Source organism: Balaenoptera borealis (genome assembly GCF_965194805.1).
Source record: "Balaenoptera borealis genome assembly, chromosome: 2".
In the NCBI taxonomy this organism is placed as follows: Eukaryota; Metazoa; Chordata; class Mammalia; order Artiodactyla; family Balaenopteridae; genus Balaenoptera; species Balaenoptera borealis.
This window is the reverse complement of record NC_138867.1, coordinates 180,569,019-180,596,750: the sequence shown is the minus strand read 5'-3', so window position 1 is coordinate 180,596,750 and position 27,732 is coordinate 180,569,019. Positions and strand designations below refer to the sequence as shown.

The 27,732-nt window shown below is 53.1% G+C and overlaps 1 protein-coding gene across 3 annotated transcripts in view; it reads right to left on the bottom strand.

Moving 5' to 3' along the window:
* MLLT1 (MLLT1 super elongation complex subunit) overlaps positions 1–27,732 on the bottom strand; it is a 129,413-nt gene that overhangs the window by 46,037 nt on the left and 55,644 nt on the right. For 2 of the 3 annotated variants that reach the window (XM_082380634.1, XM_082380632.1), the window contains exons 2-3: positions 8,460–8,640; positions 647–729 (exon numbers count right to left, since the gene is read on the bottom strand). In XM_082380634.1, coding sequence (XP_082236760.1) covers positions 647–729; positions 8,460–8,640 — 264 coding nt within the window. Of the gene's footprint in view, positions 1–646; positions 730–8,459; positions 8,641–18,345; positions 18,564–27,732 lie in introns of those variants that run through there. The other variant, XM_082380633.1, reaches the window with a different exon arrangement.

Here is a 27,732-nt window from a genome sequence, read left to right as displayed (position 1 = left end):
CCAGTCTGTAGTATTTTGTTACAGCAGCCTGAACGGTCTATGACTATTTCTATTTTTTTCATTGTAAATGTTTAGAAAATACATATGGAGAGAAATAATACAAAACCCTGCTGTGATCCTGCCACCTAGATTACCTTTGTTAACATCTTTCATGTATATAATTCCTTTTTTCTATAAATGACACACATATAACTTGCTTTCCTCATTCAACAACATTAAAAGCTCTTTCCCCCAAGGTGGTCAAAGATTCTGTTCAGAAGATGCATAAGTGCATCCAACCAACAGCCCACTGTCAGACGTCTAACAACTTCCAGATCTTCGCCCCTCCTCCCACGAGGTGACAACCCCTCTAGGACAGGCCACAGACTCCGGCGCCGCCCCAGCACGTGGTGGCTGAGCCGGGGACGCCGCCACTTTCAGGACGACTTATGGCGACGTGCCCCGGTGCTCCCCCACTTGCCGCCGCAACGTGCCAGGCTCCCCAGCCCCGCCACCACGGGAGGGATGCGGGCCACGCTCCGCCCGCGGGCGCCCAACATGCAGTCTCTGCCACACATGCCAACATCCACCCTGTCACCCGGCGCTGCCGGTCCCACCGGCCCTTGTGTGAGCTGTGCGTCCTCCTTTCCGCCACCCGGGCTCCTACCTTGTTCTTGAAGTACACCTCGATGGGCATGATGAAGCCTGCGTAACCCGACTCCTCCACTTTGTAGGGGGGCTCCTTGCACACTGAAAAGAAAGGGAAAACCGCTGTCAGCTCTAGGAGGCCAGCTCCCCAGCGTGGGAAACCCCAAGCCCCGTTCCATGTCAAAGGGGTCAAGAGGGAGAGAAGGAGCGGAGCAGGAGAAAGGTGACCCCGTGGCGCCAGAGTGGGAGAGCGCTGGGGAAGGGGCAGCGCAGCTAGCACCGGCCGTGGGCCACACAGGTTCAACCGACTCAGGGCAGCACAGCAGTGCGGCTCAGCGAGGCGCCGGGCCAGGGGGCCCCTGGTCTCCCAGCAGGGCAGGCACTCTGCTGTGCCCTCCTCCTGTCATCGCTCACTCAAACATGGACACTGAGGCCCCGCTTGGGGCCAGAGACACAGACGCCAGGAGATGGAGATGGCCCGGTCCCAGCGGGGGCTCGCCTGGGTTCCACCTCAGCACCTAACCAAAGCATTCCCAGGTGACGAGTGATGAGAGAGGGAGGAAGGGAGGGAGGGGGAGAAAGAAACTAAGAAGAACAGTAAAATAGAGGTAAAACAATCTCCCGCAGTCTCACCCTCCAGGATGAACTGTCAATGTTTTGACAGGTATGCTGTCATTATGCAAGTAACGTGACAATATTGTTCTCCCGCATGTAAGAAAAAAAAATCAGAACAGTACAGATCAAATCCCCCTTGTCCTCCGCCCCTCCCTCTCCCGAGGCAACCACGACCAGGAGATAGGAAAAAATCCTGCCAACGGTTAAAACCTTTACACACGTATGTCTGTAGTGTAATTCTTAAGGGGGCCAGAAATTGCCGGAAAACAGTGCATTGGAACATAATGAAACATGACTTTTTAAAAATTAAAACCTTGTAAGATTTTCCTTAAAAAAAAAAAAATCACTTAAAATATTATATACCTCAAACATCTCACATGTCTCATCTATCTGCGCAAACAAAACTGGTGAGGGGGTGGGTTTAGAGTAACTGGGGACCCGCGAGGCCAGGGCTGGCTGGACAGCCTCGCACAGGACCCCGCTCTGCAAACCACAGGGGCGGGGCTCCAGGGAGCCGCGCGGCCTGACGGGTAAGCCGGCCCCCAGGGCTCCCCCTGCCCCTGCGCCAGCCACCTGCCCTCCAAGCCCAGCTCCCGCTCCCCCCACTCCCCCCAGGAGGGCTCAGCCTGCGCTTCAGGCTCCAGTCCCCACAGCCCGGGGCTCGAGGCTTGCTCAGCTGGACGGACTTCCCTGCCAGGGGCGAGGGGGCCGTGCCGACCCGGCCGTGGGACCCACCAGCCCCGCAGCACAGCCTCCCGGGGGGCAGCAGTAGCCCGGCTGCCTCGGCTGAGCGCCCTGAGCACTGTCACCTGACCTCGGGGCCCGCAGGGAGTCATTACTGCTACCAAACGCTGCACTCGCGCATTCGTGCATTCACTCCACCACTATCCGCATCTGACGGTGTCAGGTGCCCGGCTGACGCCAGAGGCCAAGGGGACACCTCTGGTCCCCAGGAGTAAGCTCAGTCACCTTCACTCTGACGGTCAGCCCTCCTGGAAGTAAGGAGTGCCCCTGCCTGCAGGCTGGGTCAACGGGCGGTGGCCCAGGTAGCCTGGGGACACTGTGGGGTTGACCTCGGCCCCAAATCCCTATCCTAGCCAGCTCCTATTCTCCTGCTCCTCGGATGGCCTCCTGGCGGTGCTGGCTGGGTATGCCAGAGGCAGCCCGCCCCAAGCCACCTCCTCATTCCCTCTGAAATCCGCAGCCCCCAGCGTCCTGCAGGTCAGGAGCCCAGCTGTCCACCGCTCCCCCGAGGCCCCGAGGACGCCTCAGCTCCTCCTGCTCCTACAGCTCGCCTGTCACCAAGTGCTGTGAAGGCCACCTGCAAACATCTCTGGGCTGCACCCCGCTGCCTGGCGCCCTGCGCCTCCGCTCCAGCCCCTCACCAGCCGGCCTGCCTCAGGCTTGCCTCCAGGCATCTTCTGCAGGGGCCGCTGGAAGGACCCCTCTGAATCACAGATCTGTGTCCCCTGATGGCTCCCCACCGCCCTCAGGACCAACTTCCAGCCGCTCCAGGGGGCCGGCACGGTGCTCCATCCCCTCCAGGCTCATCTCTCACCAGCCCTGCCACGCTGCCCCTCTCAGATCACAGACCACTTCCTCCGGGACCCTTTCACTGAGCAGCAACCCCCATCCCCCATCAAGCTCCAGGCTGTGGTTCCCTCCTCCGGCCCCGAGCGTCCTGTATCACTTGGTCTCAGGACTCCTTGTGCTTACTGTCTCCACCTTCCTCAATCCTACACGAGCTCCTGTTCACTCAGTGTGACATCCCCAGGGCCAGCACCATGGCCAGACCTTTTGGAAACATTCACTACGTATCTGTCGAATACCGCTGAGCGGGCCACCTGTCACACCTCTGTCAGGTAATCTACTGAAGTGAGAGGTCTGTCCAGGGACAGGAAGAAATCTGGGCACGGAGGCCAGTCACAGCCCGCCTCTCCCCGAGTCTCTCGATTCTGTTTGAGCAGACTCGGGGGGGGGTTTCTCCAGCTGCATGAACCCTGCCTGCCTAGTGCCCAAGCCCCCACACTGTGAGCGTCCTGCAGTCTGCCTCATGTGCCCCGGCCTCGCACAGGGCCGGGAACCTGCTTGCTTGCTGAATTAACCTGCATCCAGGAAGGAAAGAGGAAGCAGAGAGGAAGGATGGCCTGTTCTTGCTGCACGATCCCCCAGCAGAGGAGGGAGGGACCGGGGACCTGCCTGCACCCTCCACCCCAATGTCCATCTCCCCCCGCCCACCCCCAGTCTGAATCCCCTCAGCCATGAAGGCCCGAGTCAGGGCCCCTCCCACAGGGACAGCCCTGGCTTCCCTCGGCCTCTGACCCCCAGGTCACTTACTTCCACTGAGGGCGGTTATCTTTGCACATACACGTGTCACCTCTGATCTTCAGCTCTCTACCAGACGACAAACCCCTTCAGGGAAGGGACCCTGCCGTGCATTTCTCAATCTCTCTCCAAAGGCCTCTCGGAGGACGGGCACTCCCAGGCTGAAAACCACCTTATCCGTTCAGAGACGGGGCACAGGGGCCAGAGTACAGGCTTCCAGACGTGGGAGACCGAGCAGACGCCACCGGCCTGCCTGCCGTCCCACCTGAGGGCCCGTGGCAAGCAAAGTGAGGCCAGTAGGAAACCAAATAATGCCGGGAGAGTAACGGGGAGGGAGGCGATGTGAGCAGTCAAGAACTTTCTGGAAGGCAGAGAGTGGGTGAGAGCACGCCGGGCAAGGAAACAGGAAGAGGAAGCTGCAGTCGGGGACATGGCACGGGCGCTGCAGGGGGGGCCCGAGCCCCGGGAGGCCTGGGCTGGGGCGTCCGCAGTCGCAGTGGAGGGCGGCGGTGGGGAGCGGGTGGCTAGGGGTTTTTCTTGGGGTGATGAAAACGTTCTGGAATGAGAGAGGTGATGGTTGAGCCACTGTATGAACACACTAGACACGTGGGTCGTACACATTAAGGGTGAATTTTATCATGTGTGACTCATACCTCAGTAAAGCAGTTATTAAAAAAAAAAAAAAAGCCAAACAGAGCGGCTGTGACTGGAACAACAGCCCTGGGGATCCCTCCTGCGACCTTCCCCCACCCAACCCCCCGAGTCACAGGGGACCCACGTCCCGAACCAGAAGTCGCTGGTAAAGCGAACCCATCCTGCCCTAAACAGAGCACTCGGTAAGAGTTCCCACTTGGAGGAAAAGAGGCCAAAGAAACAGGAATACTTTAGGGACCACAAGAGAACTTGGGAAAAGGAAAACAAAAACAAAAACCTACAGTCAATGCCCTCAGATGCAAGACTTGCTCAACAAATGAAAACAAAATACTTTTAAAAAGGAAAATTAGAGAGTAAGAAAGGGCTCTTAGACCTTAGTACAAATATAGTACTTATAATTTTTTAATTCAACAGAAAGACCAGAAAATAAAGTCGATGGAATCTCCCAGAATGTAGAGCAAAAAGACTTTTTTTTTTAAAGGGTGAAAGGTGCAAAAACAACTCAGCAGATTAAACAAATGTCAACAGCAGCTAATATTCATAAAGCACCTACTGTATGCCAGGCAGTATTCTCAGCACTTTATACATATAACTCATTTAATCCTCCCAACAACATTGTGAGGCAGATGCAGTTGTTCCCATTTTACAGATGAAAAGACTTAAACATAGAGAAGTTATGTAATAAGCATCCTAGAATGCGAAAAAGGAAAAATAGGTGGAAAGAAATTGTCAAAGAAATAGAAGCTAAAATGAAGGACACCGGGACTTCCACGGTGGCCCAGTGGTTAAGACTCCACGCTCCCAATGCAGGGGGCCAAGTTCAATCCCTGGTCAGGGAACTAGATCCCTCATGCCACAGGTAAAAGAGCCCACATGTGGCAACAAAGATCCCTCACACAGCAACGAAGATCCAGCATGCCACAACTAAGACCCAGCACAGCCAAATAAATAAATATTTTAAAAAATAATAATAAAAAATAAAATAAAATGAAGGACACCAAATGTCCAACATGAGGAACAAACACACAACCAAAAAAGACCCCAAAAACAATGTCATAAAAACCATCTTAAGTCCTTCTAAAGACAAAACAAGAAACTAAGAAACAGGTCATCTGCAACAGAACAAGAACCCAATAGCATCAGACTTCTCAGAAGACAACGAAGCGACACTTTCAAAGCTCTAAGTGATAGTAATTCTCCAACTAGAACGTTACACCCAACTAGACTACCATTCAAGTGTGGGAACAGAACAAGGGCACTTCAAATACACTGGGAGTCAAGGAGTTTATTCCCCACACACCTTTCTTTGGAAATTGCTTCAGTAATTAATCTCCTGGGAAACTTCTTGAGAAATTACTCCAGTAAAACAGGAAAATAAACCAAAACATAAGGGTATTAGGTAAATCCCCCCAGGAGAAAAGTAAAGGAAAAGTCCCAGCGTGATGACTAAAGAGGAGCCAGTTCTGATTAGAGGAGGAAGAGACCAGAATGAAGTATCTCGAAGGGGAAAAAACTCCACTGAATAAATGAAATGATGGGGAGGATGGAAAAAAGGCAAAGCACCTTTGATGAAAAAGACACAATGCAAGGATGGGAAGAGAAGCAAAGGGCCAAATATGAAGCGAAGTAAACGGGGCCAAATTTTAACCAAGGATGATAAAAAGAGCCCATCTGACCTTGACATGACCTTGAGCGTTCTCCTTGGAGTGGCCCAGAGTTCAGAGAGGATCCCGACCATCCCGACAATGGAGAGAGTCACTACGGTCAGGGCCCTTTGCCAGCTACCAACTTCTAGACTTAATCTCTAATCCTGGAGCGGAGCAACCTTAACAAAGTCAAGTGTAGCTCCTAGAAGGAGGGGTATAAGGTTCAAGGAAGACGGGGTGCTCCTGCCCTTCTCTTCCTAAATGGAAAGTCAGGAGACCTTGGCCAAAGTTGACAGCATTGAAGGATCCATTCGTTCTCTCAACGAATACTTAGTAAGCACCTAAGTATTACTTAGGATACAGCAGCAAACTATATGGCCAGACACAAACCCCTCACTTGTCGGGGATGAAAGGGGGAGACACTTAGGAGAAAGTCTAACCCTTCACGCTAGTAAGTTAATAAACAAATTTTAATGTGAAAAATCTAGAGATAAGAAGCAAATTTGCTTCTACTGCTTTAAGGTGTTAAGGAAGGACACGACCCAGAAAGGCCTAGAAATGTTGCCCCTGGGGTGATACCACCGCTGACGAGTTGGGAGGTGGGAACATCCCACCTGGCACATCTCTGCTGGGTCTGTTACGGATGTATATTTTGGTGTAAAAGATACTTTTTAAGCACATAAAGTATAATTTCAGAGGCTGGAGCCCTATAAGAAATTCACTGGCTGCTTCACCGGATCCGTTTTTCACTGACCACTAAGCAAATGGCGAGTGAGCATTTACCATTCGATACACGTGACGCAGCTGCCCTCTGTGTACAGGCCGCACAGACTTTGCAAACATGCACGATTCAGCTACTGAAACTCTGCCTGCAAAATGACACTTCAAAAGAGTGCGCTTCACGCAAAACCCATTTTTCAGACATCGGGAGCTCGGAGAATGTGCCGCTTCCTCGTGACCACAAACAGGTGACTGGGCCTCTCGGGACCTCAGTTTCCGCATCTAGATATGCGAGGGGATCCTGGGGGGCTCCCCGCGTTGCACAGCACAGAGCGAGGGCAGGACAAACGTAGGCCGCTCTGAGTGTTACTTCTAGCGGCTGCTTGGTTAAGGACCGGAGGGGAGGAAGATGAAACAAGCAGCTGAAAGGTAGATGGGAGTCACCATCTGGGGCCCCTCCTGGAGAGAAAGGGAGAGACGGGAGAAGGCGGTGGTGAAGGAACTGCAGTGGCAGCTGTCTGGGAAAGCAGGCACCTGGGCCAGGAGCGGGCAGCCCGGCTTCTGCTCTGCATCCGGGCACAGCGACCACGGGCTCCCCCAGAATGAACAGGCGTGACCAAGCGCCAATAAAAACAGGCATATCCAGCCCACAGCGCATAGACCCCTGCTTTAAAGCACAGGCAGCTTACCTGGCCCCCTGAGCTTGCTTCCCCATCTGTAAAAGAGGGTCGCAGGGTGAACGAAAAGAGCTTGTGAGCAGGACGTGCCTGATAAGTGGCATGTATTATTATTATTATTAGCAGGTGCTTTACAGATACCTGCTGTTGTCAAGAACCAGATGGGCTCTCTCCAAGAGGCTCAGAGACGGAAAAAGGAAAAAGGGAGAGAAGCTGAAGACTCAGGAAAGGAGAAACGAAGGAAAAGGAACAGCGGAAAGCTGATGGAAGAATCCAGAAGAAAAAGAATCTCGAGCTGCTTTCCCTTCTGAACCAGGAGTTTCTACTCCTGTAACACACGTCACTTCCCCACTGGACAGTAAGACACTTGCCGGCCCAGGCCCAGGCCCCCAGCGGGTCCCGGGACGGGCTCCTGCTTCCACCCGAGGCTCCGTGCTGTCACAGCGTGACCCCCGGCCCCCTGGCCCACCTACTGCGGGTAGAGGGGGCATCAGCCCAGCAACGGCTCTCCCAGCCCTGAAGCCCTTTCCGAGCACAGAGTCCTTTGTTCCTTTATCAACGCATCCATTCGAGAACTATTTACAAGACCCCTGTGACGGGCCGGGCTTCACATGGGGACCGAATGGTAAAAACAGGAGACAGCGCCCAGCCCCTACAGAGCTCCCAAGATTGCCTCCAACTTCGCTCCAAACTCCCCAGGAAGTGGTCTCTGATCCGACGCCCGGGGTGAGTTCCCGGCTCTCCGCCCCGTCAGACAGCCGGGCCGCACGTCACCCTGTGCTTCGCAGATGGCCGGGCGCTCTGAGGGGTGAAGCCAGGGAGGAGGCAGCGGCGAAACGCAAGCCTTTTCTGCTTTTGCCCCACATACCACGGGCTCTCTAAAGGGCATCTCTCCTCCAACGTGGGCCCAGTAAGCAGCTTCCTGCTTACTCACCAGGGGGTGTAAGTCGCTCTTCCCACCCTCAACCACAGGGCTACATTCTCTGGAAGCTTCTCAGAGCCTGAGTCTAAGTGATGACACAAGATGCTGTCACCACCTCCGCTGGGTTTTCCCTACAACCAAGTCCGCGGCCGAGGGAGAAGCAGAAGGGACGGTGGAGGCCCTGTGTGGAGGAGGAGCTCTCGCCTCGGGCTGCGGGGCACGGGCCACCTGCTCCCCAGGGAGAGGGCAAGCGGCCAGGGTGGGGACACTCACCACGCTTGGGCTTGGGGAAGCTGTCGTGCAGCCGGAAGACCACCTTCTCCACGAAGTGCTGGATCTCACACTGCTCAGGGCCGCGGACAAACACCATCCAGTCATGCGTGAACCCCTCCGTGGTGGGCTTCTTGCGTAGTTGGGCACGATGTCCCAGCTCTAACTTGACCTGGACAGTGCACTGGAGGGAGAGAGAGGCGGGCACAGGGTCAACACAGAGCCCAGGGCAGGGTACTGCAGGCCATCCCCTCCCCCCTGCCCCTCGTGGCCTACAGAGCTCGTAAACGAAGGGACTCCGGGCGGGGGCAGCGCCGGTTACAGGAGCAGGAAAAGCTTGCACGTGCTCACGTGGACCGGGCCTGGAACGGCTGTACATGCCTTCTCTCCCCGGGAAGCCCACTGGGGCCCCGGCGTCTTCTCCCCACCCTGCCCCAGGGCCTTGGCACCTGTGGTTCCCTCCGCCTTGGATGCTCTCCCCCAGGCCTCCCCACGGCTGGCTCCATCCTGTCACCGAGGTCTCGGCTTGACTGTCGCCTCCTCAGAGAAGCCCTCCCTGACCACCCAACCTGAAAGCACCCACCACCACCCCATGGCTCTTTATGACACTGTCTTCTCAGCAGTCTCCACGATCAGACATCATCTTGCTAGCAGTTTGCCTGCTCTCCTCTTGCGCTGGCTCACTGCAAGTGGCTCCCTGCCCGGAGTAGCAACCCTCACCAAGATCTCCTGGAGAACAACAGCGTGACCCGTGGTGCCACTGCAGTCGCCCCTCAGTACCCATGCGGGATTGCTTCCAGGACCCGAGGATACCAAAAATCCACGGACGCTCAAGTTCCTTAGGTAAAAAGGCTTAGCACTTACATGTAACCTACGGATATCCTCCTGCATACTTTAAATCATCTCTAGGTTACCTATAATACCTCGTACAACGTAAATGCTAGGTAAATAGTTGTAACTACATGTAAGTACTACGTAAATAGTGGCTGGGGCACAGCAAATTCAAGGGTTGCTTACTGGCACTTTCGGGAATTGTTTTCCCCAATATTTTCGATCCACAACTGATTGAATGTGCGGATGCAGAACCCATGGATCCGGAGGGCAGACTGTACCTCGTTCTACGAATGAGGCAACCAAGGCTCCAAGAGTGAGCTGTTGAGTGGCACACACGAGGTGGCTGAGTTGTAGGGAGATTCAGGCCCAGGTGTGTGTGTGTCACCCAAAGGCCACTCCCTTGGCCAGTGTGCCATCCTGCTGTCCTTGATTAAAGCATTTTCATTCTCCATCATCCCACAGAGTGCCTCCTGGAAAACAGAGACCCCTGGGGTCACCCGAGTCACCTGCACAAACGCTGGCTTTGTTTTCAAAGCAGAACAGTGGTTCACGGTGGGAACGCGGGGCAAGCGTGAGGCCAGCTGGGGACAGGTGCAGGTGGACCCGCGGCCTCGCAGCCAGGCTGCCCTCCTCACACACATGTTGGCCACTCGCCTGACACAGGAAGCAGCTCGTGCCGGCCCCCCGCCACACACACACACTAAGCAGGCAGCCCCGACCCTTCACAGAACTTGCACCAGCGAGGCCAGCTGAAACTGCCGACAGGGACCCACTGTACACATCCGCTCTGGCCTGTTAAAACCCTCTCTGGACTTCACAGAGATATAGCCTGACACCTAGTATCAAAATCAAGAACGTTACAAAGAAAGCAGACGCCAAGTGGACACTTGCTCCTAAGTATTGAGATAACCAGGGACAAGCGGGCCAGTGGCCTGGATCCCACGCATCCGGAAGGAAACTCCCGTCGGGCTCACCAGCCCAGGCCCAGACCAGAAACCTCCCTCTGCACTCTCTTTCTCACCACCGGACCCCAGGCACCCCTGGGGCCACAGTCCCTCCAGGACCTGCCTCTTCTCTGGGTTCCAAAACCCCGTTCGGACCCACCACCGGCGTACTCCCCACTCTTCCACCCCTTGCTGCTCGGTCACTGCCGGGAAAGCAGGACCCGCCGCTCTCGGTCAGAATCGAGTCCGCAGGGCTCAGCATACCTCCCATCTCCCACCTGTGCTTCCTCAAGCCTGGGGTACTCCCCGTTTACCATGCTTTCACCCGAGATCAGAGAGTATGTCGCAGAGCCGTGCAAGTTTCCCGCGCTGCAGTCCCCCATGCACGCACACACACGTGCTCGCGCACAAAGAAGCTGCTGCTAGGTTCTGGGCAGGCCTTAGAGGCTGAGAACCGAGGAAGCACAGGAAAACGCACACACCCTGCATCCCAGCTCAGTCAGACACCAGCCATCCCCAAACATAGCGGGAACGTCCACTCCCATCCACCTCTGCTCCTTCCAGCCTGCAGCGGGGGGGCCCTAACTCACTTCTCTCTGATTGAAATTCCACTTGTCCCTTAAGCCCTGGCTCAAGTGCTACTCTCTCCAGAGCCCCTTCTGATAGATCCACACCGGAAACCAACCAGACCCTGGTCTCCACAGCAGTTTGTGTACAACCAACTCCGCTGTGCCGCTTCATCCCGACCCTGCTCCTGACTGTTCACTGCTGTCTCCCCCAGGGCCACATCCCATCCGTCCTTTTAACCTCTATCCTGGCATCACGCTGCACGAGGTTTCAACACTGGATTAAACCAGAGAGGCTTCCTAGATCAGTGAGCTCTAAGCGGTGCGTTCCAAGAGGGAAGGGCCACGGTGACAGATAAGGATGGGGTGGTCCTGACGCAGGGACTGGCGGGGGACAACTGTAGAAACAGGGCAGGAGCCCCTCCCCTGCCGGCCCAGGACGACAGTCCCGGTGGTGTAAGAACAGGGCAGGAGACCGCCACCCCGCCGGCACAGGACGACAGTCCCCGTGGGGCTGCTTGGGAAACGAGCAGAGACCCCTGGGACCGGTCCACTGGGGGGACGGGTGGGGATCAGGATGGAGCATTGAGATTCCACACTAGAGAAATGACAGCCAACCGTACGCAGATGACGTACGCAGATGACGGATTGGAGGAAACAGCATCTAAGTGATAAAGCACCCCCAGCAACTGTGTACAGTCTGGGCTGAAGGCAAAAAAGGACAGACAGACCAACAACAACAAGCCTGCTGGGAGGCAACCAGAGGGAGTGGCTGGAAAAGGAGCCTGAAACAGGAGAACTGGGAGGACCCAAGGGCGGATGCAGAAGGAGAGACAGGAGACCCGGGCAGCTGGGTGGCTGTGATGATGCCCATGGAGGCCGGCTGGGTGGAGCAGGGGTGGGAGGATGGGGACATTTGGGGGGAAATACCCCCCTGACAGCTGGAAAAAAGGCCTGGACGTCTGGATAAACAAGTCATGCTCGAATCAACCACAAGCTTCTATCCGCAGAACGCTGCTTATGGACAACGTTCAAGATAAACAAACCCCAACAATATTTACATGATCCCAAATAGGCCATAATCGCCCCATACACTTACGGGTGTGTAACAAACTCTGCCTTTCTCTCTGACCTGTTTTCACACTGAGGAGTCGGGAAACAATCCCTGGATTATGGGAAACCAGATCCACATAATCACAATGACAACAGGACACTGGTGAATGGCTTCTGGTATCAATACTTTCGAGTTAACTCCTAGGTGATGAGATGCCCCCTCAGATTCTGCTGTTCACCAATCCGGAGATTAACAACCCTGCTCCAACCCCAGCTGCCTTCCCGGCATTTCTCATCACGTGGGGTTCCTACCCAGGGCACATGAGCAAGCCCGGCAGAGCAGTGATTGTGAAAGAAGGGAAGACCACAGTTCCATCCGAGGGGGAAAATGGAAGCGCCAAAAAGACGCTCCAGAGGCCAAAGTAAACAGGAAGGTTCTGAAGCGCGATGGGTAATCTTTGCAGCCGGCAGGCCGTGCCCAAAGCTCCGCCCAGGCGGCATCTCTGCCTCAGGGGCCGGCGCCAGCTCAGCCCCGACACCCCCAGACCCCAGGTGCCAATGACTGCATACGCCGGTGCACCCAGGAGAAGTCTCCCCTGAATGCTGGAATCTTCTAAGAAGTAAAGATGGTGGAATATCACAGATTTGGGGACACTATATTAGAAAAGAAATCATTGATTCCGTAGGACACTCAAGCTATGCTGAAGCGAAGGCAAGCAAAGCTGAGCCCCAGCCAACTACTCCGACTCGGCGAGTCACGGTAATTCCACCTCCGACAATTCCACCTCTGCGGGCTCTGCCCCCTCCTTCCTTACTCCACCTGGACTCCTTCCCCGGCCAGCAGAACTGGAGAACTGAAGCAGATCAGTCAGCTGCTTCTCCAGGAAGGGCGCCTGCTGGAGAGGCTCGCTGCTGGCTGGATTAATAAGCCCGAGCTGGACTTCCCTGGTGGCACAGTGGTTAAGAATCCGCCTGCCAATGCAGGGGACACGGGTTCAAGCCCTGGTCCAAGAGGATCCCATGTGCCACAGAGCAACTGAGCCCGTGCGCCACAACTACTGAGCCTGGGCTCTAGAGCCCAAGAGCCACAACTACTGAGCCCATGTGCCACAACTATTGAAGCCCATGCACCTACAGCCCGTGCTCCGCAATGAGAGAAGCCACGGCAATGAGAAGCCCACGCACCACAACGAAGAGTAGCCCCCCTGCTCACCGCAACTAGAGAAAGCCTGTGTCCAACAACGAAGACCCGATGCAGCCAAAAAAAAAAAAAAGAAAAAAGGAAAACTAATAAATTAAAAAGAAAAAAGAAAGAAAAAAGGAAAACTAATAAATTAAAAAAAAAAAAGCCCACACTGCCTGGAGTGACGCCCCTCACCTGCCCCGCGGCTGCTGGGAGGCCCCTCGCAGAGCCTCCAGAGGGCCCGGCCTTGGTCACTGGCACGTCCCAGCATCTTGGGGGCCACTTCGCCACCCACTGCCCCCACAAAAGCCCAGAACAAAGGGGCACTTTCCAGGCCTGCCCCAGAAAGGGTTAACTATTCTACCTCTGGGAAATCATCCCTAAGACCTGAGATGAGATGGAGTGGCACGAGGGCTCCCAGGGCCATCTGGGGACAGTTAAGCTTGGGCTGAGGGCCTCCGCTGGGCACTGCCCTCGCTCCAGGCCAACTGGCAGCGGGCAGTTGGAACCCAAGGGCCAGAATCCTAAGTCCTGCGAGCCAGGCAGACGGATCAGTCAGCAGAGATCCCTCCAGGTGTGGAAGGGGAGGCCCCACCCAGCAGAGAGAGAGCCAGCCTGGTGTCAACAGCCCCGCCGGCCTCACAGCCCTCGCTTCCCCGGATCCTTCCCGCATCCCTCGAACCCTGCCCTCAGCCCGGCCCCAGGAGACAGGTCTTCAGCAAGTGTATCTGTAAGATTTCCCCAGATCTTCTGGTGGGAATTCTCTTTACCAGATGCCCCCCACCCCAGTCCCCCCGCCCCGGGAATTCCCACTTTACCAAGTGGCCTAATTACGCCTGGAGTCTGACTACCGCAGCTAATTCCCTCAGACGCGCAATCTCCTCCCCTCCCAGGAGGAGGAAGCACCCAGGGGTCTTTTCCCTCATCAGCCTGGGACGATTTTGCCAAGTCTGATGACACCCAGGAAGGTCACTGGCAACATGGTCCACACACCCACAAAGGGGGACAGGGGCTGGGCCCACAGAGCGGCGGCCACACAAGCCCAAAGAAAGCGCTCTTCACAGAACTTTCTCCCTCTAGACCCAGCGGGGGGCTCCCGGGAGCGGCCACTGAATCAGAGCACAGGACAGGGAGAGGACGGCCGTCCCTCTGAGACAATCCTCTCAAGTGGGGACTGCCTGCCCGGAGGCTGGGACCTCTCACGACAGCCGCAGGAGGCCCTGGTCCCGCACTCCCTTAGGGCTCCGTCCGGCCTCATTTCTCTGACCCAGGGCACCAAGTTAATGACAAAGGGACAAGAAGGGGCTCAATGAATGTGCCTCTGGAAACTCTCTAAGGTAAGTGTGCAGACCGTGCGGATGTGCAGATACACCCACAATCTTTAGGGCTGTCGGGCTGCTGGGAAGCCTCACCCCTACCAGCCCACCAGAGAGGCCTGGGACAGGATATGCATTAAATATGTAGGAAATGCACACAGACATGTAGATGATGCGTCGGCCATCCCCAGAGTTCTCCAGGGAGCAGTCTTGGGAGATTTTGAACACGAACAAGCCCAATAAAGGCATCTGTCACCAGGCCAGGTGGGCCTGGTGACAAAGGCAGTGATTCCTAGTCACTTTTATTTAACCAACAGTTGGTGAAGCTAAGTGCAAATCTTCGCATTACAAACTACAAGGGACACAAAGGGGAGCAGGACTTTGGTCCCCGCTCTCAAGCACTTTACAACATGCTTCACAACTTTAAAACCTGGCATCGACCTGCTGGGTGACAGCTTCAGAGCCAGGTGGGGGAGGACCCCATCACCCTCTCATTAGCACTCTGCACAGTCCTGAGGTTCTCTGTGCAAGGTCTGGGGGAAGAGCGAGCGCTCCCTAAGCATCCCACCAGGCCTCGACTCCTTGCAGGGCTGTCCTGGGCCTGCGTTTGCACATCCGTGAAATGGGCCTTCCCCGTGAGAAACAAACCTCCCTTCTGCAACAGCAGAGTATGGTCACAGGCAGCTGTTCCCAAATCCAAACTTAGGAGATGAAGAGTCAGCGTCAGTTCAACCATGTGGCTCAGCGGGTAGGCCGCCCACCTCGCAGCCAGGCCCAATGCTTTTGTGAAGGGAGGACTCCCTGGTCCTTTGGGGAACAGGACTCCCCAGACGCTGATACCACTTCTAGCTCCCTAGGCAACCTCCCGCCCCCCGAGGCTCTCTTCCCAGCCTGCTTTCCATCTTTTCAGCATCTGCTCAGTCTGTAACCACGCCCATTCCTTCCCCACCATCCTTGGAGATAAATCACATGCCTCCCAGCCATGACCCCTGCGTGAGCAAAGACCTGCCCCCCCAAAATACATCACCACGTCCCCCCTAAAAAAATACAAATCCCGCAGACGACAGACGTGTAAGTACAGGCTACAGGTCAAGGGATCAAACAGGTGGGGGTGTGGTCAAGGCAAAGGGTACCAGAATGACATTTTCCTTGGAAGCCCAGAGCCAAATGCAGAATCCCCCTTCTCAGCTGCGCCTGAAAGTTCTAGAGAATACAACAGGAAGGTCAAGAGAACCAAAGTCTCCCAGAGCAAGCGGGCCTGGGGTGGGGGGGCGGGGAGCCCCGCTGTTTCCCATCACACTGAGGCATTCACAGGTTTGGGGCATCATGGGAGAGGCAGAGAAGGCCGACTCTGCTGGATTCACAGCATTTTCCCAGCCTCTTCTCTCCTGCCTCCCCAGGCGCTGCTGCCCCCTAAGGAAGGGACAGAGCTCCTGGGCCTCTTCCAGATTTGCATGAGAACACAGCCAGGGATGGAGAGTCAGACTCCGGGGTGGCTCAAGCTTCCCTCTGGGACCGGTTTCACTTGTCAATACGTGTGCAAGGATCCAGACCAGCGCTGTCGAGTGGAACCTTCTACCCTGATGGAAAGGTCGCCTCTCCGTGCTGCCCAATGAGGTGGCTGGAACCTCAGGAGTGGTGGTTCCTGGGCACTTAAAATGTGGATGGTGCAACTGAGGAACTGACTTTTTCGTTCTCGTACTTTTAAGTTTAAATAGCCACCAAGTGCTAGCTGCTGCCGCGCTGGGCAGTGGCGAGGTCCCTCTCTTTGGCCCAAGGTGCTCGCCTGCTCCCCGCACCCCCAGCAGGACCGCTGTCTCCCTCTGTCACCGACCCAGAACGCCGCCCCTTCTCACCGCTCCGCTCACACAGATGACAGCCACCCAACCAGCCAGGGCGCCACATAGCACAAGGGGAATGGACACACCTGGGCCAGAGACGTCTCCCCGGGGGGCCCGGCGGGGGGGGGGGGGGTGGGAGCGGGTGAAGGGCAGGAGCCATGCTCCACGCCCACAGGGTGCCCAGCAAGACTTCCCCAGGGGCCGGCTTCCTTGAAAGTGGACACTGAAGGTTTATTTTGTTTTGTTTCTTAACTCAATACAGATCAGAGGCAACGAGCTCTGTCCCTTCAAGGGAAATGAACTCACACCGCTCTGCAGAAATCCCCCATACAGCTGTCATGAACTATTCCTTACTTCTCAAGAAAGAGGTACAACACCAAGGCTGAAAGGAAATCGCGGTGAGAGGGTGCCCCCAAGCACAGGCCTCAGTGATCCTGGGCCACCAGGCAGCTGGGATGGGCAGGGGGGGCGGTCTCCCGCCCCCCACCCCTGAAACCCGAGGGCCACACAGCACCTTACGAGCCAGAGCTGCCTGAGTGGCGCCGGCAGCCAGGGACGCCCCAACCTGCCCTCACTAACGGCGGGGATTTCAGCTGCCAGCCCCACTGCCCCACACTGCCTCTCCTGGCTTCGAGCCCCTGGAAGGCTGGGGCAGCAGGGGAGGGTGAAGAAATAAATGATCCTATGTCAGGGGTCGCAATGATCCTGGGCTTGGGGAGGGGGAAGGGGCTTGGGTACTGAAGAGGAGAACAGCCTTGGGTTCGCCAGGACTGGCTCAGGGTTTCCAGAGAGAAGGGAAAGGGGCCGTGGGGAGAGTTTAGGGAGGCTGGGGAACACCCTAGGTTTGCAGCAAGGCTCTCGGTGGAGGCTCCAAGATGCTGGGGAAGGCAGAGAAAATGGGGTGTGCTAGGGGGAGAGGGTAGTGGGTCAAAGTCACGGCATCAGACTAGGAGATGCTAGGAGGAAGTAGGCGACCCTGAACGTAAGGAGAGAGACACATGGGTTCAGGAGAGACTGCAGGTCTCTGCAGGGAGAACGACTGTGGTTAGAGGAACCAGAGAGAGACGTGGACTGGGGGACAACGTGGGGAAGCGTAAATCAGAGTCACAGGGGCAAAGAGGGCCCGAACTGAGGGGAGTGAGGCCTCTGGTGTCTGAAGGGGGTGGAGGCTCCAGGTCCGAGCAGAAATGGTCCCTGGACCTGGTCAAAGAGGGTCTGAGGTGAAGAGACAGACCTTTGGGGCCCTGCGGTCCAAGGGAGAGTGATCAGGGCCTGAAAGCAGAGGGGGCTGAGCAGCAGGGTGGGTCAAAGGCATCTGAAGAAGAAAGCCCAGGTCCAAAAAAGGGGGCCACTCAATGCAGGCCCGGATCCTGGTGGGAAAAGACCCGGGATCCTGCCAGGGTTTGAGGAGGAACAGATGCTCAGGCTGAGGCAAGGGCAGGACCAGAGGGGAGAGAGGTCAGCGTGGGCCTGGGTTCAAGAAAGGAGAAGGCTGCAGACCAAGGCCCCAGGAGTTGTGGGGAACTCAAACCCCAGCAAAGGTTTAATGCCGGGAGTTTGAGAGAATTCAGGGCCAAGGAGCCAGAGGGGGCAGGAGACACCGACTGGCCCTGGATTCAGACAGGAAAGGAGGTACAGGCCGGATCAGAAGGATCTAAGGGGCCCCTGGGGACTCAGGACTGTGCCGGGATCCCGAGGGATGTCCCAGGGGGCTCTGGGTCGGACTGGGGTCACAAGGGGCGTCCCAGGGGGAGGTGGGCCAGGCCGGGGTCCCGAGGAGCGTCCCAGAGCGTTCTGGGCTGAAGTGGAGATCACGGGGGTATCTCACGGGGATGTGGGCCAGACCGGGGTTCCGAGGGGCTTCCCAGGGGACTCTGGGCAGCAGGGGACCGGGGTTCCCAGGGGGGTCCGAGGCGCTCTGACCCGGCGGGGGTGGCGGATGGGGGAGGGGCGCCCCCGCCCCACATAAAGGCCCGGGGAGCTGCGGGCGCGCACAAAGCTGGGCGGGCGGGCGCCGAGCGGGGGCGGGGAGGCCGGGACCGAGGAGGGTCGGGCCCGGCCGGGCGGGCGGGTAAGGGAGGGAGAGAGGGAAGGAGGGAGGGGGCCGGGCGGGTGGCGCGGGCTGCGCTGGGGCGGCGCGGCCGTTCCTCACCTGATTGTCCATGGCTGGCTCCCCGCCCCGCCCCCGGGCCCCGCGTCGCTCGCCGCCGCCGCCGCCGCTCAGCGCCGCCGCGCCGCCCTCATTGTCTGTCAGGCGCCGCCGCCGCCGCCGCTCCCGGCCGCCCGCCCGCCCGCCAGCCCCGCGGAACCGGAAACCACCGCCAACCCGGGTCGCGCACCGACTGCGGGCCCCCGCCGCCGACTCGGGCCCGCTGCCCGGACTGACAGCTGCCTAGGCCAGTCGACGATGCGGACGGCGACTTGTGGGGCGGGACTTCCGGCCTGGCGGGGGCCTGCCGGGCTGCGGTCGGAGGGACGAAGACCGCAGCCAATGGGAGGCACGGACCGGAGGGGCGGGAGGAGGGAGGGAGGGAGGCGCGAGGCGAGCCCCGCAGAGGGGAGCGCGAGGTGTGCGCCGCACGTGGAGGGGGGCGGGGGCGGAGGCGGGACGGGAGCGCCGCGCCTGCGCACTGTGGCCCGCAGGGGGCGCTGCCCAGTGACCGGAGCCTCCCGGGGCTGAGCCTCCCCCGGGCCCGAACCTCCCCGGTAGGGAGGAATCCCCAGGGACACTTTTGTTTCCTGGCCACGTGTTGCTGCTGTGTGATGGAATGAGACCTGGGCTCTGGAACTGCAGATTAATTTTAATTTTGGATCTGTATCATGGTCAACTCCCTTCTTACCCTGAATCTCAGTTTGCGTCTATAGAATGGGGACCATCACGATGTGATGCTAGTACGTGGTAATCTAAACGATACAAATCTAAAATCTGCTGCACTGACCTAACAGAGAAGTTCTCATTTTATCCACGAGATTTATCATGCTAATCCCTCCAAAAACCGTTTTTTAATTTACCCATGATAATATACCGCGACTTGTAAACTGTTTATATCGAACGTAAACATATCGCCCTATCTTTTTCAGGATCCTGTAAGCCACTTGTCTCTTGGACCTTAGGACTTCTACCTACGATTTGGGGTCCCTTGTGCAGTTATTTTAAATCCCTTGTTACAAATAGAAATCAGGGTTTTTTGTTTGTTTGGCTTTTTTCCCCCCTCCACTTCTCATCTGTGTCAGGCAAGTAAGTATTCATTAGGTGGTGTGGCCCGTGCTTTGCGCTGAAGAACAGCGCCAGAAAATCAGTTATTTTGGGATAGAAGTAAGTCCAGACAAAAACTCTGAAGCGGGCCAGATCACTGTCATAATACATAGTAACACCGTACTTTTTAATCTAGGGCGGGGCAAGCTGGTTCGTGGGGGGAGAGGGGAGGGTGGAGGTCATGCTGAGAAAATAACAACTTTTTTTTTAGATACTCTTCATAATTATACCCAATCACCATCTATATTTTGTTTATTTATTTGTTTTTGTTTTGTTTTGTTTTGTTTTTCTGTGGCCGCGCCGTGGCATGTGGGATCTTAGTTCTCCTAGCCCGTGCTGCCGGCAGTGGAAGCGTGGAGTCTTAACCACTGCTCTGCCAGGGAAGTCCCAGCAGCAACTTTAATGTGAGTACAACTTTAATTTTTTTTTTTTTTTTAATCCTGTAACTCGATGTAAGTGGATCAGTGGTTCTAAGTGGTCCTTGAACCAGGAGGTTCAGCATCTCCGGGAACTTTGTTAGAAATGCAATTTCTGGTTTCTCTTGATTTATGGAATCAGAAACTGGGTGTGTGGCCAGCTGGGGGTGGGGTGGTGCAGCAATTTGTCTCTGAAGGAAGCATGCAGTGAAGAACCTTTAAGCTACAGTTGTTGCAAAGAAAAGCTTCAGGAACTCAGCCTCCTCCCTCTTACTCATCTATCTGGAAATTATCCTTAGATTAGATTCTGAATTGTTGGGGGTTTTCAAAACTACCTCCCTGGAGCTCCGACTAGATCAGGTGTTAACTTTTTGAGCATTAGAAAGGATAATGGGGAAACAACCCAAGTGCCCATCAATGAATGAACAAACAAAATGTGGTCTATCCATACAATGGAATATTATTCAGCCTCAAAAAGTAAGGAGGGGCTTCCCTGGTGGCGCAGTGGTTGAGAATCTGCCTGCCAATGCAGGGGACACGGGTTCGAGCCCTGGTCTGGGAAGATCCCACATGCCGCGGAGCAACTAAGCCCGTGAGCCACAACTACTGAGCCTGCGCGTCTGGAGCCTGTGCTCCGCAACAAGAGAGGCCGCGATGAGGCCCGCGCACCGCGATGAAGAGTGGCCCCTGCTCGCCGCAACTAGAGAAAGCCCTCGCACAGAAACGAAGACCCAACACAGCCATAAATAAATTAATTAATTAATTAAATTTATAAAAAAAAAAAAAGTAAGGAAATTCTGGCATGTGCTACAACATGGATGATCCTTGAGATCATCAGTGAAATAAGCCAGACACAAAAGGACGAATACTGTCTGATTCCACTCACATGAGGCCCCTAGAGGAGTCAAATTCATAGAGACAGAAAGTAGATGGTGGGGGACAGGGGCTGGGGGAGGGGGATGGGGAGTCAGTGTTTCATGGGGACAGAGTTTCAGTTTGCGAAGATGAGAAAGTTCTGGAGATGATGGTGAGGACGGTTGCCAAACAGTGTGAATGTACTTAATACCACAAAACTGTGCACTTAAAAACGGTTAAAATGGCAAATGTTATGTTGTATATGTTTTTACCACAATAAAAAAAGGACCATTTAACTCTGTGAACATACAAATATACATGAGTCCATAGTGATATTAAAACAACAAAGCACATTTGTCACCTTCGAAGGTGACAATTGTATGAACTCCTCACTTACCAAGCCTTTACAGCATGAAATCAGCTCCAGCTGATGAGGGAAGAAAGCCCTTTTTGCAGAAAAATGCCAACAAATAATGTTAAAGGGATGACAGAAAAATCACTGTTTTGAAACCCCTAATGAACTAATCATCGCAGACGAGTCATCAATGGATGCTAAAACGATTAACTGAAAGGTTCATGGGAGACTGGATAGTATCATGTCCACCAATGATCTCCTCATAGATTGCCTGCTAGATGCAAAGAGGGAAAAAATAACTTTCCAATGGAAGCATCATACCGTTGCCACCTTTGTTCAGTGACTTTTAGCAGCAGGGCAGTGGGACAAGCAGATGACAAGTTCCTACTAGGTGCAATGGGAAGTACACAGCACCAAAAAAGTGTTCATGCCCCAAAAGTGTAACTTGAATCACACCTCTAGTTCCAGTTTACCGAAGAAACACAAAGGATAGAGGCACATGGCAGATGACACTATGAGAAGCAATCAGACAAATCCAGAAGGCGGAACTCTCAACAGCCTGGCTTTCTGGAGTCAACAGGATGGGAGGAAAGAAATGAGGACCGCCCAGAGTTCAAAGAGATGGTGTCACAACCAAATGCAATGTTGGGTACTTCATTGGATCTTGGCTTTGAACAAACCAGCTGTGTCAACTGGGGACATTTGAACTTGAATTATATTGGATTATGTTTAAACTTGTATTTTGTTAGGTGTGATCATGGAATTATGGTTGTGTAGGAAAATGGCCTTATTTTTTAAAGCTGCATAGGGGTGAAATGCCACCAGGCTAATCGCCTTTAAAATACATTAATTTAAAAACTAGACAATGCAAATATGGCAAATGTTAAGAATTGTTCAATCTAAGTGATGGGCATATGGGATTTCATTAAACTGGTCTCTATACTTTTCTGCATGTGGGACATTTCTATAATAAAAAGTAAAAATGTTAAAAATGCATCCTTTGCCTAAAATTGAACCACTCTTTTCCTTCCTCTGGAGGTAAACAGAAGGCTGCTTCATTTTGTCATTAGTTTGGCCATGTCCTAGCCAACACCTGCTGTACACAAGCTCCAGAGGATGAATTTTAAACTCATTTCATCCTGACAATTGTAAGAGGTAAGTGTCGTTGCCCCCATTTCACAGGTGAGGAAACTGAGGCTCAGAGGAGGTGAGTTACCCAAAGTCCCATGCTGAGTATATGGCAGAGCCAGGGACCCACCGAGAGTCCAGAGCTACATATCTGCCACCCTGTGTCTTAACTTAGTGCCTACTAGCAGCCTCCCCCACAAGAGCATCTGTACACGTTTGCTGAATAAGGATATCAGGGAAGACTTCCTGGTGGTGGTGGTGGGGGGGGTGGCGGGGAGGAGATTGAAACTGAGACTTGAATTGCATGGAAGGTGAATTCTGATTTCTTCCGGAGGAATGAAGAATGTTTAGATAGTAAGTTAGAAGGTGGCATTGTGCACAATATTGCTCTGGTTGTCATTTGCTATATAACAAATCACCCTAAACTGAGTGACTTAGAACAACACTAATCATTTATTGTTGGGACCCAGTTGTTGGACCTTCAGAGATTCTGGTTTCATTAGTCTGGAGTAAGACAGGGCCCCCTCCCCCTCCCCCCTTTTTTTAAGTTCAGCTGGGGATTCTCATGTGCAGACTGGGTTGAGAATCACCTAGCTGAAGTTAATAACACTTTTTGTTGTTACTGTATCTAGTTTTGTGGTTATTTTTGATCTATGGCAAATGACTTCTGGAAGTGACACAATGTTTCCTATTTACTGCAGTATGAGCAAAGGGAGTAGATTTAAAGTAGAACATAAAGCAAATGGTAGTTTGAGCATTTGGCAGAATGCATGATTGATACACATTATCCCGATGTTACAAGCATCTGCAATTCAGGCAGGACTTGGCAGAAACGGCTTCTCTGTGCCCCTCATGATGTGAACTTACTGAGGCCGAAGAATCTCTCCCACACAGCTCACTCACCACACCAGCAAGTTGGTGCCAGCTGTTGGTTCTTCTCCATGTGGGCTCCTCCACAGGGTGGCTTGGGCTTCCTCACAGCATGGTGGCTGGCTTCCAAGCGTCAGTGTCCCAAGGAAATCAGGAGATAGCTGCATTGCCTTGGATGAACTAGCTTCAGAAGTCACATAGAGTCACTTCCACCATAGACTAAGCCCACCCACATTCAAGGGCTCCTTCACAGAGGAGCATAAAGGTCACATTGTAAGAAGAACATGTGGAATGGGAGATGTGGTTGCAGCCATTCTGGAAAATATACCATCTTCCACAGTTATTAACTCCAATATCTGAAGTAATTATAGATGATAGTGATAAACTTTATTTAATTTGCCGTTAAATAAAGTAAAGCCCAAAGTCTGTATAAATATCTACAAGGTCATGGATGAGGGGGACAGGGAGGCACAGACCTCCCCTATCTCCCCGTTGCTCACTCTGCTCCCTACCCTGAACACACTGCCTGGTACATAGTAGCTGCTCAAAAAATATGTCTGTTGCATGACATGAAATAATAGCGAATCACATCGTGAGAAGGTTAGTTCCTGATGATTTCTCTTCTCGTCTTTCTAATTCCTTCAAGAAGAAAGTCTTGGCTTGGTGTTCACATCTCTTAAATTCCTCTCTGCCACCCTCTTATCTTCCTAATGACAAGAGAACAGACCAAGAGTTCAGACCCTGGGACAGGTGACTTACCTGGTACAGGGCCCTGCCTGCCTGTTCATTGATGTCTCTCAAGGAGCTTCAAAAAATACCAGTGCCCGAGGCCCAACTTCAGAGATTCTGGTTTCATCAGTCTGGAGTATAGACTTTAAATTGGGGTATAGTTGACTTACAATATTATATTAGTTTCAGATGTACAACATAGTGATTCAATATTTTTATAGATTATACTTCGTATAAGGTTATGACAAAATATTGGCTATATTCTCTGTGCTATACGTTACATCCTTGTAACTTTTTTTTTATACCTAGTAGTTGGTACCTCTTTATCCCCTTCACCTGTTTTGGCCCTCCCACCACCCCTCTTCCCTCTGGTAACCACTAGTTTGTTATCTGTATCTCCACCCTGCCCCTGACATTTCTTTAAAATCAGCTGGGTAAACAACATGGTCCTACTATATGGCACAGGGGACTATATTCAATATCCTGTTATAAACCATGGTGGAAAAGAACTTCTAAAAGAATGTATATATATGTATAACTGAATCACTTTGCTGTACAGCAGAAATTAACACAACATTGCAAATCAACTATAATTCAATAAAAATTTTTTAAAAATCAGCTGGGGATTCTCATGTGCAGACTGGGTTAAGAATCACTGAGCTGCAGTTAATGGGACTTCCCTGGTGGTGCAGTGGTTAAGAATCCGCCTGCCAATGCAGGGGACACAGGTTTGATCCCTGGTCCAGGAAGATCCCACATGCCGTGGAGCAACTAAGCCCGTGTGCCACAACTACTGAAGCCCACGCACTCTAGGGCCCAAGTGCCACAACTACTGAGCCCACGTGCTGCAACTACTGAAGCCTGCGTGCCTAGAGCCTGTGCTCGGCAACAAGAGAAGCCACCGCAATGAGAAGCCCGGGCACCGCAATGAAGAGTAGCCCCCGCTGGCCGCAACTAGAGAAAAAGCCCACACGCAGCAAGGAAGACCCAACGCAGCCAAAAAAAAAAAAAAAAATCACTGAGCTGCAGTTACTGCAGCTTTTTGTTGTTACTGTATCTAGTTTTATGGTTATTTTTGATCTATGACAAATGACTTCTGGAAGTGACCCAATGTTTCCTGTTTAAATACATCAGTGTGAGCAAAGGGAGTAGATCTTAACAAACAAAAAGCAAATAGTAATTTGAGCATTTGGCAGAATGCATGATTGATACATGTTATCCTGATGTTACAAACAGTGAAATCCAGGCACAAGTCCCACAGCTAAAAAGTAACACTTTGGACCTGGGGAGTCTAGCTTCCGGTCTGTAACTGAACTGCTATATTAGGTTTCTATCGCCCTCTAGTGGTCCAGTTTATTTGCACCCAAAGGGAGGACTTGGTATTAATTCCCCTACCTTTCACCTTGTAGATGGTTCAGCCCTCGGAGACTTTTTTTGGAACCCTCTTTCTGACCTTCAGCACGTTTCCTGTACCTTCCCGTTTCCTGCCAGCCACAAATGTACACACAGCCACTCATAGCAGTATCGAATAAGACCAAGCTGGAGCAGAGCCTAGTGGGGTGTTGGAGACCTACCCCAGATTAACTTCAACTCAGAGCAGAGCTTGAATGTCACACTGAGGCACTTGTCTCTTATCCCATAGGCAGTGGGGAGCCATGCATGGTTTTGGAGCAGACCAAAACTATGTGCAACAAGGCATTTCCCCAGAAAAGGGCACTACACTGGACATTTGCGTTCTCCCTCCTAGTATCATTCTCCCTTTTTTATTTTCTGGCAACAGTCCCTGATCTGAGGGCTCCCTCCAGTATGAGCCTGTAAGTCACCTTTGTGTGAATTTTAAAATGGCAGCCCTTCTGGGAGGATGCCAACTCATGACAAGCTTAAGAGAGGACTTCGACCCCCACTTGCTCCCTCGTCCCCCCAATCAGACTCACAGAGTGAGGCTCTCCACCCTCCACAGAGGAAGCACATGCCCAAGTCTGGCCACTCAAGGGGCTGCATCCTTCTCGCTACTGGGATCGGTGGAGGCGGGTGCGAGAGGGCATGACCTAACACCAGCCAAGAGTGACTCTGGGAGCTTTCTTAAATTTTAATTGAGGTAAAATTCACATAACGTAAAACTAACCATGAACCATATTTCAGCGTATGATTCAGGGGCATCTAGAACCTTCCCAGTGTTGTGTAACCATCACTTCTATCTAGTTTTCCAAGACATAGTCTTCACCCCAAAAGGAAACCCTATACCCATTAGTAGTCACTCCCCATTCCCTCCTCTCAGCCCCTAGCAACCACTAATCTGCTTTTGCCCTTATGTGGATTTGCCTGTTCTAGACATTTCATATAAGTGAAATCATAGAATATGTGCCTTTACTGTCTGGATTTTCACTGAGTGTAATATTTTCAAGCTTCATACATATTGTATCATGTGTCAGAGCGTCATTCCTTTTTAAGGAGGAATAATATTCCATTGTATGGATGCACCACTTTTGTTTATCCATCGATGGACATTTAGGTTGTTTCCACCTTTTGGTTCTTATCAATAGTGCTGTTATGAACATTTCTGTACGCATATTTGTTTGAATACCTGTTTTCAATTCTTTGGGGTATATGTCTAGGAGTGGAACTGATGGATCACATGGTGATCCTATGTTTAACTTGTTAAGGAACCAGTAAACTCTTTTCCACCACAGCGGTACCATTTTACGTTCCTACCAGCAAATCACAAGGGTTCCAATTTCTCCGTGTTCTCATCAGCACTTATCTACTGCCTTTTAAAAATATTATGGCCAACTTAGTGGGTGTGAAATGATATTTGTGGTTTTGATTTGCATTTCCCTAATGATTAATGATGTTGAGCATCTTTTCATGTGCTCTTGGAGCTTTAGTGTATACTTTTCTACTTGGAAGGCTAGAAGCCTAATGCTGCTGGCAGCCACCTCCTACCCATGAGGCAGACCAGAGGGATGGAGGTAACCTGGCCCTGGTGACATCATTTGAAGCCTAGATCCAGCCATACCTGCATCAGGCTAACTTCAAAGGTATATATGCTGATTATCCTTTTGTCATTCCAACCAGCTAGAGTTGAACATTTTGTCCTTTGCCACCCACAGTCCTCCATGATGGAGACTGGGACTTGCCAAGGTCCCATGGTTAGTTAGAATTACACACTGGATGAGTACCTAGACCTCTTTCCTACCTACCCACTGCCTCCATGCCCCAAGAGGAGGCTGTAAGGAGGGGTCAGCAGGGGCCAGGAGACAGAAGCTGGGGACAAATCATGGCCATGCATTTAGGGATAGAGGCAAGAGGAGTAGGAAGCAGATGCTTTTCTATCTGCCTGCCCCCAGAAGATTCTGAATTGAGATTCTTAACTATCAGAGTGTCAGATGCCCTTTAGAGAATATCATGGAAGCACAGCTGCTCTCCCCACCAGAAACACCAGGACACAACATTTTGCAGACAATTCATAAGTCTGTAGAAATTCCCACCGTCTCCACCCCCTCCTCCCACCACAATCCATCCTGAGGCCATAGGTGAAGAACTTCTGGTTTCTAGAACAAGAAAGTCAGAAAGACCCAGAAGCAGGAGACCTGAGATCCAAATACAGTCTTTCTTCTGACTCACTGTGGAGCAAGGAATTTGGGGGAAGGACAGTCCTGGTTCAAGTCCAGGCTGTGGGGGCCTGGGCAAGTTGCTTGCCCTCTCTGAGCCACATCTATAAAATGAGACTATTCTTGTCTATCTGGAGGGGGGTCGAGGGTTATTAGGTTCAATGCTGTGTGTCATGGACATGTAAATATGAGGGGCCCCTCTCCTTCCAATGTCCCCATCTCTCCAGCAGGCCAGATGGTCTTGCTTCTTCTCCTTTTGGAGCAATGCAATCCAGGGGCTTAGATAACATGCCCAGAAACCCATCTTCTGCAGAGAACG